Source organism: Oryzias latipes, chromosome 23 (assembly GCF_053564925.1).
Source record: "Oryzias latipes strain Hd-rR chromosome 23, Olatipes_Hd-rR_3.1".
NCBI classification, from domain to species: Eukaryota; Metazoa; Chordata; class Actinopteri; order Beloniformes; family Adrianichthyidae; genus Oryzias; species Oryzias latipes.
This window is the reverse complement of record NC_136259.1, coordinates 17171250-17185787: the sequence shown is the minus strand read 5'-3', so window position 1 is coordinate 17185787 and position 14538 is coordinate 17171250. Positions and strand designations below refer to the sequence as shown.

Sequence of the window (14538 nt, the reverse complement as noted above, 5' to 3'; positions counted from 1 at the left end):
CTTAGGACGGGTAGCACCTGGTTGTAGCTCGATGGCGTCATAGGGCCTGGACTTGGAGAACACGTTCGCCAGGTCGTGGTACTCGGGCAGAACCCCAGAGAGGTCAGGTGAGGATGGATGCCCTTCCGGGGCAACAGGGTCAGCCTCAGGAGACCGAGCTGAGCGGAAGCAGGGGGCATGGCAGCAGTCACTCCAGCCAGGTCACCAATCAATCAATACCAGGGTTTTGAGTCTTAAACCAAGGGAACCCCAAAACCACAGGATTGTGGGAAGAAAACAGCGAGAATTGCGTATACTCATGATGATTACCAGACAAGATAAATTGAACTGGCTCAGTGACTTGAGGCAACAGTCAAACCTTTAAGAGGGATAAAACCTGAATCCCCATGGATGCAGAAAGCAGACTTAGGAAATGGTGGGTGCCTGACCACCAGGCATTTGGGCAATCCCTATAGAAATGACCCGGCCGACCGCAGTAAAGGCACTCACCCTCCATCATCTGTCGCCTCAGCTCCGAAGAGGACAGATGACCACGACCCAGCTGAAAAGGCTCCTCTGCCTCCAACTGGGGTGCTGGGCGTTCTGCTGGAACAGCAGAATGAACAAGAGAGTGGTGGGTCTTGTGGTTGCTGGGGTCCTCTCTGGAATGGGGGACCCCCCACCCGGCGACCCTGCTAGCGATCCTGCAGCCGGTCGTCCATTTGGATGGTCAGGGTGATGAGGGCCTCCATAACGAGGGCAAGTCCAGGGGAGTTGATGATTCTTCAGTTCCTACCCTCCAGGTAGGCATCAGTGGCTGGAGCCGGATTCCAGCCGCTCTCTGAAGCGAGGGTCCAGAACTCTTTCGAATAATCCGCCACCTGCTTTTTCTATTGTCTCAACCGCATGAGAGCTCAGGCTGCTTCTCTTCCAGGTTTTGTGTGCTGAAACACCTGGGTGAAAGCCTCAAGAAAAACCGGAAGGGAAACACAGACGAGTAACCCTCTTTGTCACTCTGCGGTGGCCACTCTGCCGGTGAAATGGGAGATTACAAAGGCCACATTGTATTGATCCGAAGGGTAGTTGGATGCCTGCAGTTTGAAATGGAGCTCACATTGAGTAATGAATCCCCGACAGTCTCCAGAGTCTCCAGAAAACCTCTCCTGTTGGGCTAATAAAACGGCGGGGGCCAGGGGTGTCAGACCGGCAGTGGAGGAAGACAGTTGGGCGGATAGGACGGTGGAGGAGGCTGGACCTGCTCTACCAGTTCCTCGATCTGATTCCCAAATGCAGCAAATTGGTGCTCGTGGCTATTGGAAATCTCCAGTAAACCCTAGTGAAGAGCGTGCATCAGGTCCTCTTGTTGACAGATTATCCGCTCCTGGTTAGTGAGGATCGAGTGTAGAGTGTCTGCATCTGCTGTGTCCATGTTGGCCATCGTAATGTTGGATTCCCGGTGTGGATACAAACGCAGAACGCAGGAAGTTCCAACACAAAGACCTCTCCTGCATTCTAAACAGAACAGTGAAAACAACGCCAGAATGCTCGCTGCACTCGAGAAGACACACAAAATGATCTGGCGACAAGTGGATGGAACATGCCCATTATAAACAGGTGGAAGGATGAGACCATTAAGAACAGGTGCACCCATTAAGATGACAGGAGACCCAGATGGGAGAGAAAAAGAGACTGAAAAGGAAAACCCCAGAGACGACATGAACCGGAAGATAACAACAAAAACTGGAAACATAACTAAAACTCCAAAACTCCACACTGATTCATCAATAAATATTTGGTATCCAGATATCATTAACAAATGTGCCAATATTACAAAAATTCCTAATTTTGTTGACATAAATGTTTTAAACGCTATCTAGTTTAACTTATAATCAATTAAAAAATAATTTCTAAAAACGAAGTAGGAGACACAGACTTGAGAAAATCTTGCTTCATTACTCTATACGACTGGTAGTTCATAACCGGAAACCCAACTAGAACGCACTAAAATCTAGACAACAAACAGTTCAGCAAAAAAGACAGACCTTAACAATCATTTCCTAATGGTTTCACCAAAATCTTACGCTAATTATAAAACTATTTTTATATGCAAGCAGATCCGAGTCTCAAACACCTCTGTCTTCCATGAAACAGTGAATAAACTAGAATCAGGGAATACACTATTGTCTTTAAGTCTATATTGCCATTTGTGATTTTCCAAGAAGCCATCACTTCATTTTGTTATTCCCATATGGAATTAGACTCGTACAAAGAATGTGTCATTTTCCTCACATGTTCAAAATTTACAGAGGGTATTAACAATTTGGGAAAGGGATTTTCATAATTTAGGAAGCATGAGATATTTTTTTCTGATGTGTTGGAATTAACTTCTAACATTCTAAAAATGACACATTCTTCTGAGGAGTGGAAATCCCAGGTTTTAACTGCAGGTAATACCACAGCTGGACCACAGTAGGCGCCACTGCACCATTGAGAACGTGATGGCACTGAGCAGAAAAGATACTGTGGCGAAAAGTGTAACTGAGAGAGAAACAGCGTGAGGAACAGGCAGAAGATAAGGAATGGTTTGAAAGAACAGCAGACAGAGGTGGAAAGACAGAGGGCTGGAGGAGACATATAGTATAAAGAGAGCCTTCCAGCATGACTATGATGGCTTGTACCAGTGTGGAAGCGTGAAAGATACCACACCCATAAGGGGAGAGTCATGGGAGAGGTGGGGGCACAATGGCAACGAGAATGGCCACTCAAGGAAAGTCAAAGGCCTCAGATTTACTAAACCTAAAATGCAGTGTCCTTCACCAAACGCTTACATACACAGTTGTATTAACTCATAAATACAAATACATAATGTGAACAAACAAAAGTACAAACAACAGAACTACAAAACGCTGGGCATGCTGCAGAAGATCACCGCAAGAGCGACAGAGGGGAGATGACAGATTGAATAAAAACCCAAAAGTTCAGGATCATACCATGGACGGCATAGCGGTAGGAGGGATGGAATGTTGGAGGGATGGAAGGATGGTGGAGGAGGTAGGGAGGCGGGCGAGGTTACCGTCAGGGCGTACCATTGGCCTTACCACAGGGGGGTGAGAGGTGGAAGAGGAGGAAGAGGAGGACGAAGAGGACGAGGACGAGGAGGAGTCAGCTGGCTTTAAGGAAAGGCAACAAAGATCAGCACCGGAGCGCCTTGGTGTGCGCTTATCACCTGGGGCTTTACAGCACAGAGTGGAGCTAAAATATAGGTAACTTTTGTGGTAAATGTCTGTCTGATGCTGTAATCATAGGGGCTGTGTGTAATGTAGATGTCTTTGTTTTCCTCTCAGAATTCGGGTAAAGAATAAAAAAGAATCTAGCATTTTTATGTAATTTTTAACGCAGGAATACAGTAAATGATTAGAATTTGAGGTTGTTAAGTGCAGTTTAAGAGTTTATTATAAAATTATTTTATTAGCCACCATTCCTAAAATTACCCCCCCAAAAATAGATTTAAAAAGTAGAGGTTTGACATTATAGAAATGTTGCTGGTGTAGGATGGCAAAAAAAAAAAAAAAGTTTTTGAAATAAAAATGCTCTTGATTATTTTATTTTTTTTGTTAGTGAAGCCACATATTATGTCCTTCTAAGAGCTTCCTAACCTCTACTTTTGCAACCATGTATTCCTGCGTTTAGATCTGTTTTCGAAACCTGAATCCATTAAATATTTGTCTAAAATAGATTTTTTATGGATAATAATAGAGTCATGGACAATTTTACTTCTATTTCCTCATGTTACTGGTGCACTGAATTTGTTGGTATTTCTAAATGCTATATAAAAATTAAATGTATATAATTTTTTTGTAAACAACTTTTGTACAAAATGTATTACTGTGGCTACACTAAATATTCAGTTTATAGTCAAATTATTATTTTATAACTTAATTGTTGAACTAAAAAAAATCGTTAGTAAATTTTGTTAAAGATCTTCAACCAATTCCCTATTCACATTTCCAAAAGTTTTATTTGTTTCCATAATAAGTTTTTATTGCTTGACAGAATTATGTCACATGGGTAAATTATGGCTATAACCTAGTGTCATTCTGTTAACCTGAAGGATTAACATAACAAGAAGGCCCTGTTAAAATACCTGCATCTGTCAAGAAAAAAAGCACAGATACACATTTGCTCCCTGTCCGTGCTCTTAAAGTCCCACTCTGATCATCTTTTGATCCACTTTCAATATGTTTCCAGTGGTTGTTTAATTATGTGGTTATTTCAATTACCAGTACATTGTTTCTAGCCAAATAAAAAGAAAAAAAAAAAACATTGTTGTTTTCTCTGATAAAGTTGTTGCAGAGCAATAGTTCGTTTGAAATTCACCTCTGAATTAGGGGCAGGACCGTTGGCGCACAGCAACCTTGCCCCCCATTCCCCTCCCCATTGTGGAGCAGAGCAGTGGGCTTGTGGCTCGGCCAGTGCACTTTCTATGTGACAAACAAGCTCTTTTTCAAACTGCATTACTTCATCTGCTCTTGAGTTACAACTATTTGAACAAGGACATGTGCAGAAGTGCAACTTTAACTTCATTTTCCTTATACATGCCCTCTATCATCAGAAAAAAAATGCCAAAGGAACATATTAAATGGATTTTCATCAGAGTGGGTCTTTAAACAGAAGGGGGCAGAATAGGTAAGATTATTTTTTAGAAAAGAAGAATAAATAAACAAGAACAGAGATTGGAGTGGAAGCAAAAAAAGGATGAAACCAAAAAAATAAAGTTAGACACTAGAGAGGGGGGTAAATGAATATACGATAAAAAAAAAAAAAAGTAGGGGAAAAAGAAGAGGAAAGTAGAAGGTGAGAAAAAATAAGGCATTTACTGTAAAGGGATTTTAACAGGACCACGTCATGCTTAAAAATCAATTGAAAAAATGCATAGTTTCTCTGATTGCAAAAATAAGTCCTTATGTGAAAGTTTTAAATTTTTTCCACAAGTAGTCAGAGACGAAAACAATAATAAAAGTAGTCAAATTTGGATTTCTATTCAAAAAAGGCTTGAAGGGATTCCTTCACGGCGTGTCTGTACAAGTGTAGAAACATGTTTGCTGTATGTGATTACTTTTTATATTTGTACGAGGTGAAAATTTGTTCAGAAGAAAAGAAGATTAAAAAGGAGGCCGTAAAGAAACAGGAAACAAAAAAAGGATGGAGGCAAGGAAGAGTTACTTGTTTGATTTGATAGTAAAGATTGTAAAAATAATCCTTATCTGAGTGTGATAATAAAGGACCAGTTGGATTAAGGGAGATGTTATTTAACAATGAATATATTATTATTATTATTATTATTATGGGTAAAATGTAGCAGCAAAAACTAACAAACTATAATGAACTGATATGTTTGGAGAATATGCATTAAAAATGTGCAATTTTAACAAAAGCAATAAGAATTTCAGAAGTTCTTTCAGTGCTGATGTGAGACACGTTTAAATTGACCTGTGCTTTTTTTCTCACATTGCACATCATGTTTTAAAGCAAAGAATTTTAACATCTCATGGGTAACATGAGGGTCATGGTGCCAGTTTTGCCCCACAAAAAATGTCAACATGTGTACAAAAGTACACAAAACCTGTTGCGTGTTAAAATAAATTTGAACAGACAGGAGTTTGTTGACTAATTTCTCAAAAAAATTGAGACTCATGTTACCCAGCTTGCATTTCAGGTGAGCAAGCAGCACCGCAGTCATAGAGAAAGGAAAAGTCAGAAAGTACGAGAGATAAACATTCATAAAAGAAGAGTAAAGAGAACTGAAAAAGCTCAGGAGGAGAAGGATGAAAAGGAATAGAGAAGGCATTCCAACGAGAGGGAGAAGTAGATGCAATTCATACTGGCATCCTCTGCAAGACACCGCTCAGAGCAAACCACTACTGATCTGTTCACACTAGCTCTACTCATACCAAACTGAAATGGAAAAGAAACCAAACAAGGTTTAAGAAGCGCCCGCAGATCGCTGGGGTGAGACCCAGGATTAGAGAAATGCTGACTTGAGGATAAAAACAGATAATCTAAACCAACAGGCACCCAACAGAGCAGCAAAGTGGGTGTACTTGGATAATACATTAAATGTTTACTTAGAACAAATTAAAGAGGCTTAACAAATAAAGCTAACCTGTCTCTGCATTTCATCGCAAACATGATAGAAAAGTCGCAGTTGACAAGATTCTCTCCATCTAATCCTGCTGTTTGGCAGTTAAAAACATTAAATTTTGCTCATGCGAGACATGAAATGCAGCAAAAGGCTAACAAATTTAAAGGCCTAACAGGGTCATGTTTTACAACAGCCTAAAAATCTGAGAGGACTGAAGTGCGGAGGGTTTCTTAAAAACAAGAAGGTAAAAGAAAAACGGTGGCTGGGCATCCCATTCCCCATATTATTACAAACTACCGGAAAAGGCAAAAGGAAAACATCTTAGGTCATGCCTTCAGGTTAGACGTTAGGAAAAAAAACTCATTCAGTGAACCAAATCAATCCTGTGTCCTAATTTTTCTAATTCAATCAAATCAAAAAGAAATTTCAAACCAAAATCTGATGCAGTGCAACATTTGTGAAATGTATAGATGACAAAGGTGCATATCACTGGCCTGGTGGGCTTTGCTCTGAAAACCTCAATCACAGCTTTAAAGTAATTTAAAACATATATATATATATATACTGTATTACTCTAATAAAAATGTTAGACAGAAAAATGCAATTTTGGACATCTAAAATGATTATTTAAATGATCCCTCACAAAATAACAGGAAGCATTTAGCCCTTAAAAAAAAAAATTTCATGATTTTATATTTACAAAATTGTTTTGAAAAACTCTGACCTTCCTCGTAATTATTGCCTAGTATTTCTTTAAAGACCCACTCCAATCATATTTTGATCTATTTTAAAAACATTCCAAGTGGTCTTTTAATCATGTTTATGCCATTTTTAGCCACATTATTTTTTTTCAATTGTGTTGCTCTCTAGGACATAGCTTCTACAGAGCAGAGCAACCCCGCCTCCCTTCCCCTCCCTATTGCCAAGAGCTCAAAGCAGGGAGTTTGTGTCCTGCCCAGTGTATTTTCTACATTACATATATGCTTTTTTTTTAATGGCATTGTTTCATCTGCTCCTGATTCACAATGATTTTAATAAAGAAATATTAAGAAATGAAATTTTAAGCTTAATTTTCTTAAAATATATCCTCCATCATCAGAAAAATGATACAGGTACATTTTAAAACGTTTTTTTTTCCACCGGAGTAGGTCTTTAAAAAGGAATTGCAGGTCCTGCAAAAAAAATAGGTAAATGTATCAGGTGTTTCTTTTATATGTAAGGTAAATCCCTGTTTTCTGTGCTTCTCAAGTAATATCTCTACTGAAGGGATTTGAGTATAAGAACTAGTTGTAAACACAATAGACATTTTCCTTGTCTTTGGGATGTTCATTCTCATTCAGCTCCACTGCTGACCACAGGGCTTCCATGTTCATAATAAATGAATTCATACATGCATTTACATAAATTTCATGGGTAGTGGTTAAATCCATTTAAGGACAAAATAGTTCTCCGTGAATGTACTTAGTGATAAAAAGCGAAACTTATTTTTTCTGATTGAACTTCCCTGTGATTTATGAACAAGGAGTTTCTTTGTTTTTGCTCAGGAGGTTAGGCACATTTATTGTAAATGCTCTAAAAAAAAAAGTCAAGTTCTGATGATCTGTAAAAACAGAAGGGGTCGCAGGCCTGGATGTGTCACCTTTGTATCTATAAAGTGTCCATCATGCTACTGAGTATGTTGTGTGGCAATGATCGAGTAATGAACAAACCAAGTGCTGAATAAATGCAGTCGATTATATTAACAAATGCAGTCTTTGATGCAACTGACCCTCAAAAGACGGAGGCAAACACGCCCATCTGAAACAGTTTCAAAAGATCAGAAGCTAAAGAAATCATTGGTGAATTAAGTCATGTTTAATTGACACTTTAAGTGGAAGCAGTGCTGAAACTTTAATTACAGAAAGAAAAGATTTGTGGCAAAGTGTACTTTAAATGTGGCAAAAGACGTTTTCAAGGGAAAATCTAGAAAGCCGTCTCAGGCAGCTGTTCTCCAATTATGTTGTGCACCATCTGGTTGTTTGATCTGCCAGTCTTTTTTTTTTTTTCATTATAAATTTTTTGTGGTTGAAATTTTCTCCAGATGAAGTTTCTCAATCATTTGAAAGCATTAGAGATAGGCATCGCTGCTCTGTCTGTTTGAGCGTGTAGAAATGGCAAATCATGCAGGCAGGAAGGGAGGGAGTTGGACTACTTACGTTAACCTCAGTGATGGCTATGTCAACAATGCTACCCACAACTATCAAGGCATCAAATGTGTTCCATGCATCAACAAAATAATGCTGCATAGGGTGGAAAAGAAAAACAACAGAAGAAAAAGAAAGAGGACAGAACAGAAGACATTTAAAAAAATGGAAACGACAGAAACCAAAGGAGAGAGGAGAAAAGTAAGATCAAAACATTACATACATGAACATAGGAGTTCTGGATTACAAAGAAAAGAAAGGGGCAGTCTGAAAAAACAAAACAAAAAAATAACAAAGACAGGGCAGTCTAATAGATATGGACTGCAGAGGAAGAGCAGCAGCGAACCAGTCATGCTTGTCCATGAGGGGAAATGTCAACAACAGCAGTAAAGTTGCAACAAAATCACAACATCAACAGAAAAGTGCTCATCGCTGGAGTGAAAGAAAAAAAACAAACCCAAACAAATAATTAAATAAAGCTGTGTAAGAGTGTTTATGATTGGTCAGGGAGTTAGTTTCGTTAGTTACGGGGTTAAATCTGAGTATACGCCTCAGTGCAACCGGGAAGGAACATAAACATAAACTCTAGAACCCAACAACATTTCAGTAAAGAACAAGGAAGCCTTCACAGCTAAACCCTGCCTGTGACGTCTCTCCTGCAAGTTCTTGCTCAGGAACCCTTGAGGATGGGGTAGGCAAGGGGGGAGAGGTTGGGGGGGGGGGGGGGGTCCCCACTGTGTGGCAGCAGCGGCCTTCTTGAATTTAAAGGTGGCGGAGAAGGAAGGAGGAGGAAGACAGATAGATGAGGAGAGACAACTGTCTGACACAGAGAGGGAAAGGAGAGCAGAGAAAGGATACAGAAGCCTGAGAGGACATACAAGACAGGGACACAGAGGGAAGGGGTACAGAGACTGAGGAGGGGGGGCGTTGTACTTACGTTGATTTCACTGAGAATGACGTCTATTATGCTGCCAATTACGATGAGGAAATCAAACACATTCCAGGGATCACTAAAGTACCCCTACACAGGATGAGGTGAGCAGGAGGAGGAGGAGGAGGTGAGAAAGGAAGGTTAGAAGGAACACAACATCTGATGGCACTTCGTAGCCCCCATTAAGGTGGAATGAAGTTTCACAGTGCAGAAGAAACTGGGGGAGAAAAAATCCTCCAATACTCCCCACTCTTTTCATCCAGTGCATCTAATCTTCTGGTTTTGTTAAAAACGATTTGTTAGATTGCAGTTATTTGTGTTTCCCAATGCGGATGTGATTATCCAGAAAGCTCACTTTGTTCATTGAAATTCTTTGGTTAATGTCTCTTGCCGGGTAAACATTATTACTTAATTTACACAAGCTTGAAGTTCTGCCAATATATGATTACCTGCGTTCAAAGACCAACACTTCAAAATAAATTTGAAGCTAATAATGGCTATTGACAGCGATGAAAAATGAACAAAAATAGAACTGAAAGTTAAAGAAAAGAGCTCAGTTGCTGATCCCTTTTGAGCTGCATCATCTCATATTGGCAGCTAGGAAAATATGCAGTTCTCCTGCCATATTTACTTTGAAAAGCATTCTTTAAACAATTTTAGTGAAAAAAGGTAAATCCAGAGTTATACATTTGTGCAAATGTATGCACCTAGCATTAGTATTTAAATGTTGATATTTGTCCTGAGAATCTATAAGTCAAAAAAGGTGTTTAGGATGGAAAAAACCTAACTAAACAAAGTAGACATAAGGAGAACAATGCAACACATTAGAAAAAACACAAGAATCAGGATCATTTTCCTCCGCTGCCATGTTGAAACCTAAGCAAAAATCTAAAACAGAATAAATGTGAAAAATCTGTGATACTGGAGCTCATTCCAGAGGTATTTGGATGAAACCTGTAGAGAAATAAAGCGTTACGGAGCAATATCTCTCTGTTTAAATCAAAAGTTAATTCATTAAATGTCTTTTCTTCACATAAACCCTGACGAAGAGGAAAATATCAATAATTGTTTAAAATGCTTTACAGTGTATTATCATGCTGCACCACACACCCTGGCAAAAAAAAGAAAAAAATTAAAGATTCTCAAATAATTAAAACTCTTCAGAAGAAAATATTTTCTTTCAGAGATTTTGTGGTATTTAGTATCCACAATTTAGTGGATAGCAAAGTCTTAAGAAGCAGTGACTGAAACAGTGGGCACTCAAAATAAAACAACTTGTAAAAAGACGACTAACTTCCCAAATAAAAGCACAGTTTCTCAGGTTTTGTGATGGCACACATTTTGCAGAAAATGATTGGAAAATTTAAACCTGTCCAAAAAAAAAACACCCCATAAATGATTTCCTTTCAACAAAACTTCCACTTGTTGGTGGTTCATCTTTTGTAAATAGTTTCAGTCAATTTTACAAACAACTCACAAATAATTTACCATTTTCATTATGCTTACTAAACTAAGATATCATTAATATTCCTAAAAATTATAAAAGCAAAAGTCTAGAAATAAACATTTATTGATTTGCGTTGCCTTGTCTACAAGGAACATTTATGGGGTTGTTTAAAATCCTGGGGAAAAGGTTAAAAAAAAAGTACTTGACAGCAGGATTTTCTGTATTAGTAGACAATCCTTCAACACTTTTCTTTGATTTACAACTTGTGACATGCAACATTAGAAGCAAGGAAAAAAAAAGGATCTTAAACTATACTTTTGATACTGATTGCGCCTTTTTCTCGGACACTGCTGTAACAAAGTGAGACATATCCATCTGTTACTGTTTAAACAGCTGACACACCAGGACATTATTAAATTGGACCAACAAACCCCACGAAACCGCCCGGCATGGTAACAAAGCAGCAGTGAGATTAAAATCCACATGATACTGTCCATTAATCCTCTTTTAGATCTATGCTACTGCACTAATTACATACACGATTTTCAAAAAGCTTCAAAGCAAACACAATGTCAAATATCATAGTCTAAAAAAAGTCATAAATATTTTTCCTGTCAGCAATGAGGAGATTGCTTACCCTGGGTTTGAAGGCGATGAGCTTAAGGATCATTTCGACAGTGAACAGCCCAGTGAAAAGCATGTTGAGGATGTTCATTGCATCATTGAAGTTTTTGGTCTGCCCATGATGCTGCAGAAACACGAAGATGTCAAAAGTGCCCACAAAAAGAAGTAAGTCAGAGGGCTGCATGTGTGCGACTCACCTGCATGGCCAGACAGATGGTGTTGAGAAGAATGAGTGTGAACATCAGGTACTCAAAGTAGGTGGAGTTGACCACATACCACACCTTGTACTGGTATGGGTTCTTGGGGATGTAGCGGCGCAGAGGACGAGCCTTGAGGGCATACTCCACACACTGACGCTGTAACACACAAAGGAGGGTATCTCTGGGTTCTACAGCTTCTGTCCCTCCTTACTCCAACTATTTTCTCCCTCAAAAGCTTGATTAAATTTGAGTTACTTTACAAAACCCTCCCAGTGAACTCAGATGCACAGACTAGCTCGTACCTAAACCAAATTTTCAATAGCTTTCTCTTTGCTTTTGTTCTTAGCTTTCTTGTCTGTTGCACTTGGCACAAAAGATTGATTCAAATTTCTTTGTAAAATACACACAAACAATACCTGGTTCTTGTCCAGCTCACAGTTCTTATATTCTTGCTCCCCCTGCTCCTGGAATGTGACGATGACGAAACCGACGAAGATGTTCATCATGAAAAAAGCAATGATGATGATGTAAATGATGAAGAAGATGGAAATGACCACACGGTAGTTGTAGATGGGCCCAACATCCTCAGAATGAGAGTCTATGGCTCGGTACAGTAACCTGAAAGGGAAAAGAGTCATAACATGAAGACTTTAAAGGCCACAGCATTACACTCATAGATATGTAGATGCTCTGCGTACCCAGGCCAGCCCTCAAAAGTAGACACTGCAAACAAAGCCATCATGCCTTGCAGAACATCGTCAAAGTTGAAGTCACTGTTCTCCCAAACTCTTGGGGATCTTCCTGGCTTTCCCACGTCTCCATCTTTATACATGATGTAGGAACCCCTTCAAGACAAAAAGTTTAAACCCAGATTCCCATCTTTCTTTCAACAAATGGAGTGTAGGAACAAAGATCAGAACGGATGCGAGCCTCACACCTGCACTCTGCCTGAGTCTGCTTGGAGCTGTCCGTGCAGTAGAAAAACTTCCCCTGATGGAAAGATTTCAAAGTTTTGGCCACATCTGTGATTAAATTTGCAAAGACTTTCCAACACCTGACAGAAAGCTCCTCCTCTGTGTGCTCTAAATTCCTTTACCTTAAAGAGTTGCACTCCAATACAAGCGAACATGAACTGGAGCAACGTGGTGACGATGACGATGTTGCCAATGGTCCTGATTGCCACAAACACGCACTGCACCACATGCTAAAAAACAGAAGAATGACAATAAGCAGTTTTCTTGAGAAAATCACATTACAACAGTGGTCAACAACCTTCTTCAGGCCACGGACAAGTTTCATGTCCGACAATATTTTCATGGACTGGCCTGTACAACCTGGGCGTCCGATTTAGTTTTTCTTAATCTCAGGTTTCTTTTAACTTTTCAGGGGAAAGTTTATCTTTATATGTATATATAATATCTGCAAATGTTTAAACTTTATTTGTACAAGATTTCCTACAGGAACCATTAAATAGTGTAGGAACCATTTGAATGTGATACATATTTTCACTTTGAAAAAAGGTATTTTCTCAGTATTATAATAAACTGTGGCAAGAAAAATCATAATTTGTAGTCAAAACTCCTGGTTTTTCTCTGTTAAATACCAATTTCTTTTATTTTAAAGTCGAAGGCTCCTCTGTTACCTTGGCACAGCCGCCATAAGAAAGTAGCGGATATATTTTTTAAAACGTGACCGAGCAACTTGATATACATCAAGAATGATTCGTAGGTGGTGGAGAGAATCCGGTAATTTTTCAAAACAAAACTTCCCTTAGAATCAGATTGTTCAAAAAAACGGAAAAATGTAGTTTGGGGACCACTGAATTACAGTACATGTTTTAAACAAGCGTGTGAACCTTCAGTCCTTTGGCTCTGTTGATGGCCCTCAGTGGTCGGAGCACTCGCAGGACTCTCAAGATCTTTACAACATTAATTGCACTGGACCTGGAAGACAGCAAATCATGAATTACAGACCAGTAAAAGGTAGTAATGACTCTTGAAAGTTTGAGACAGCAGAACTTATTATCAGAAGCATCTGGACTGAAGGACAAAGTGGAGAAAAGGACAACACAAAAAAATCTGACAAGAAACACACACAAACAAGGTGGAAAATAATGCAGATAAAAATTGCAGAAAATAATCCAGAGATAAAAATTAAAATGCTAATGAATCATGATTTCTATTTAGAGATAACTAAAGAGACCAAGTAAATGTCTTGCAGTTTAAGAAATCAAACACATGTTTTTTTGGTACTTTCTATGATTTTGAAACTTCAAAATGTTGAGCAAACGACAAAAATGACAAATAATGTAAACGCAATTTTTAAAAATTGGTTAAACACATTGTCTTTGTTACGTGAATTAAATCATTAGGTAAAACATGACTTTAGTTTTTTTTTTTTGGGATGAATGTTAAAAAGATCTGAACATTAAGATGTAACAGAGGACAAATAAAAAAAAAACACACAAATATGCACAACGCAGACAGAACAACAAAAACTGTTGAACAGACATTTACAGGCAAACAGAGCTACTGTGCTGTAAGAGAGTGTCAGTACAAGCCAACGATCAAACAGTGTGACCTTTAAACAGAAGTGGTTCAAAGAGAATGGCTTCTACATATTACCAAAAATGACTCAAATTAGTTTGCTGACATTTTGAATCTGACACTTATTGATTGTAAAAAGATGGTACATCCGTTCTTCTGTGGTCTGACCTTGATGGTCTGATTAACACCTCTGGACATCAACACATGGGAACTGTCTTAAAGTAAAACCAAGCAGTTCTAAAACAACAAAATAACCACCAAGATGTCCAGAGAAAGGAAGAACAAATGCAAGATCTTTTTTTCCGGTCAAAAAATAAAAGATTCAAAAACAAACAGTGTCATCAAAATGTCAAAGTACATCTGTAAAAGGAGGTGACGTTTTTTTCACTGAAGGGAAAACATTGTTTTGAAGAAAAGAAAGTGTGTAAAGAGGGGGAGAACATTTGTGCGACTTTTTACAGAGGAGGAAACGTTTGGAAGCAGTTA

General features: G+C 38.8%; 1 protein-coding gene across 31 annotated transcripts in view; it reads right to left on the bottom strand.

Annotated features, from left to right (window-relative positions):
* The window catches only part of cacna1c (calcium channel, voltage-dependent, L type, alpha 1C subunit), a 192246-nt gene that overhangs the window by 16525 nt on the left and 161183 nt on the right, over positions 1-14538 (bottom strand). For 15 of the 31 annotated variants that reach the window (XM_078942241.1, XM_078942259.1, XM_078942245.1 and 12 more), the window contains 9 exons: positions 13362-13449; positions 12603-12710; positions 12444-12496; positions 12205-12351; positions 11923-12124; positions 11504-11662; positions 11320-11430; positions 9242-9325; positions 2970-3149 (listed from right to left, as the gene is read on the bottom strand). In XM_078942241.1, the coding sequence (XP_078798367.1) occupies positions 2970-3149; positions 9242-9325; positions 11320-11430; positions 11504-11662; positions 11923-12124; positions 12205-12351; positions 12444-12496; positions 12603-12710; positions 13362-13449 (1132 nt within the window). Of the gene's footprint in view, positions 1-2969; positions 3150-8316; positions 8401-9241; positions 9326-11319; positions 11431-11503; positions 11663-11922; positions 12125-12204; positions 12352-12443; positions 12497-12602; positions 12711-13361; positions 13450-14538 lie in introns of all 31 variants that reach the window. The other 16 variants (XM_078942255.1, XM_023952670.2, XM_078942257.1 and 13 more) reach the window with 5 other exon arrangements.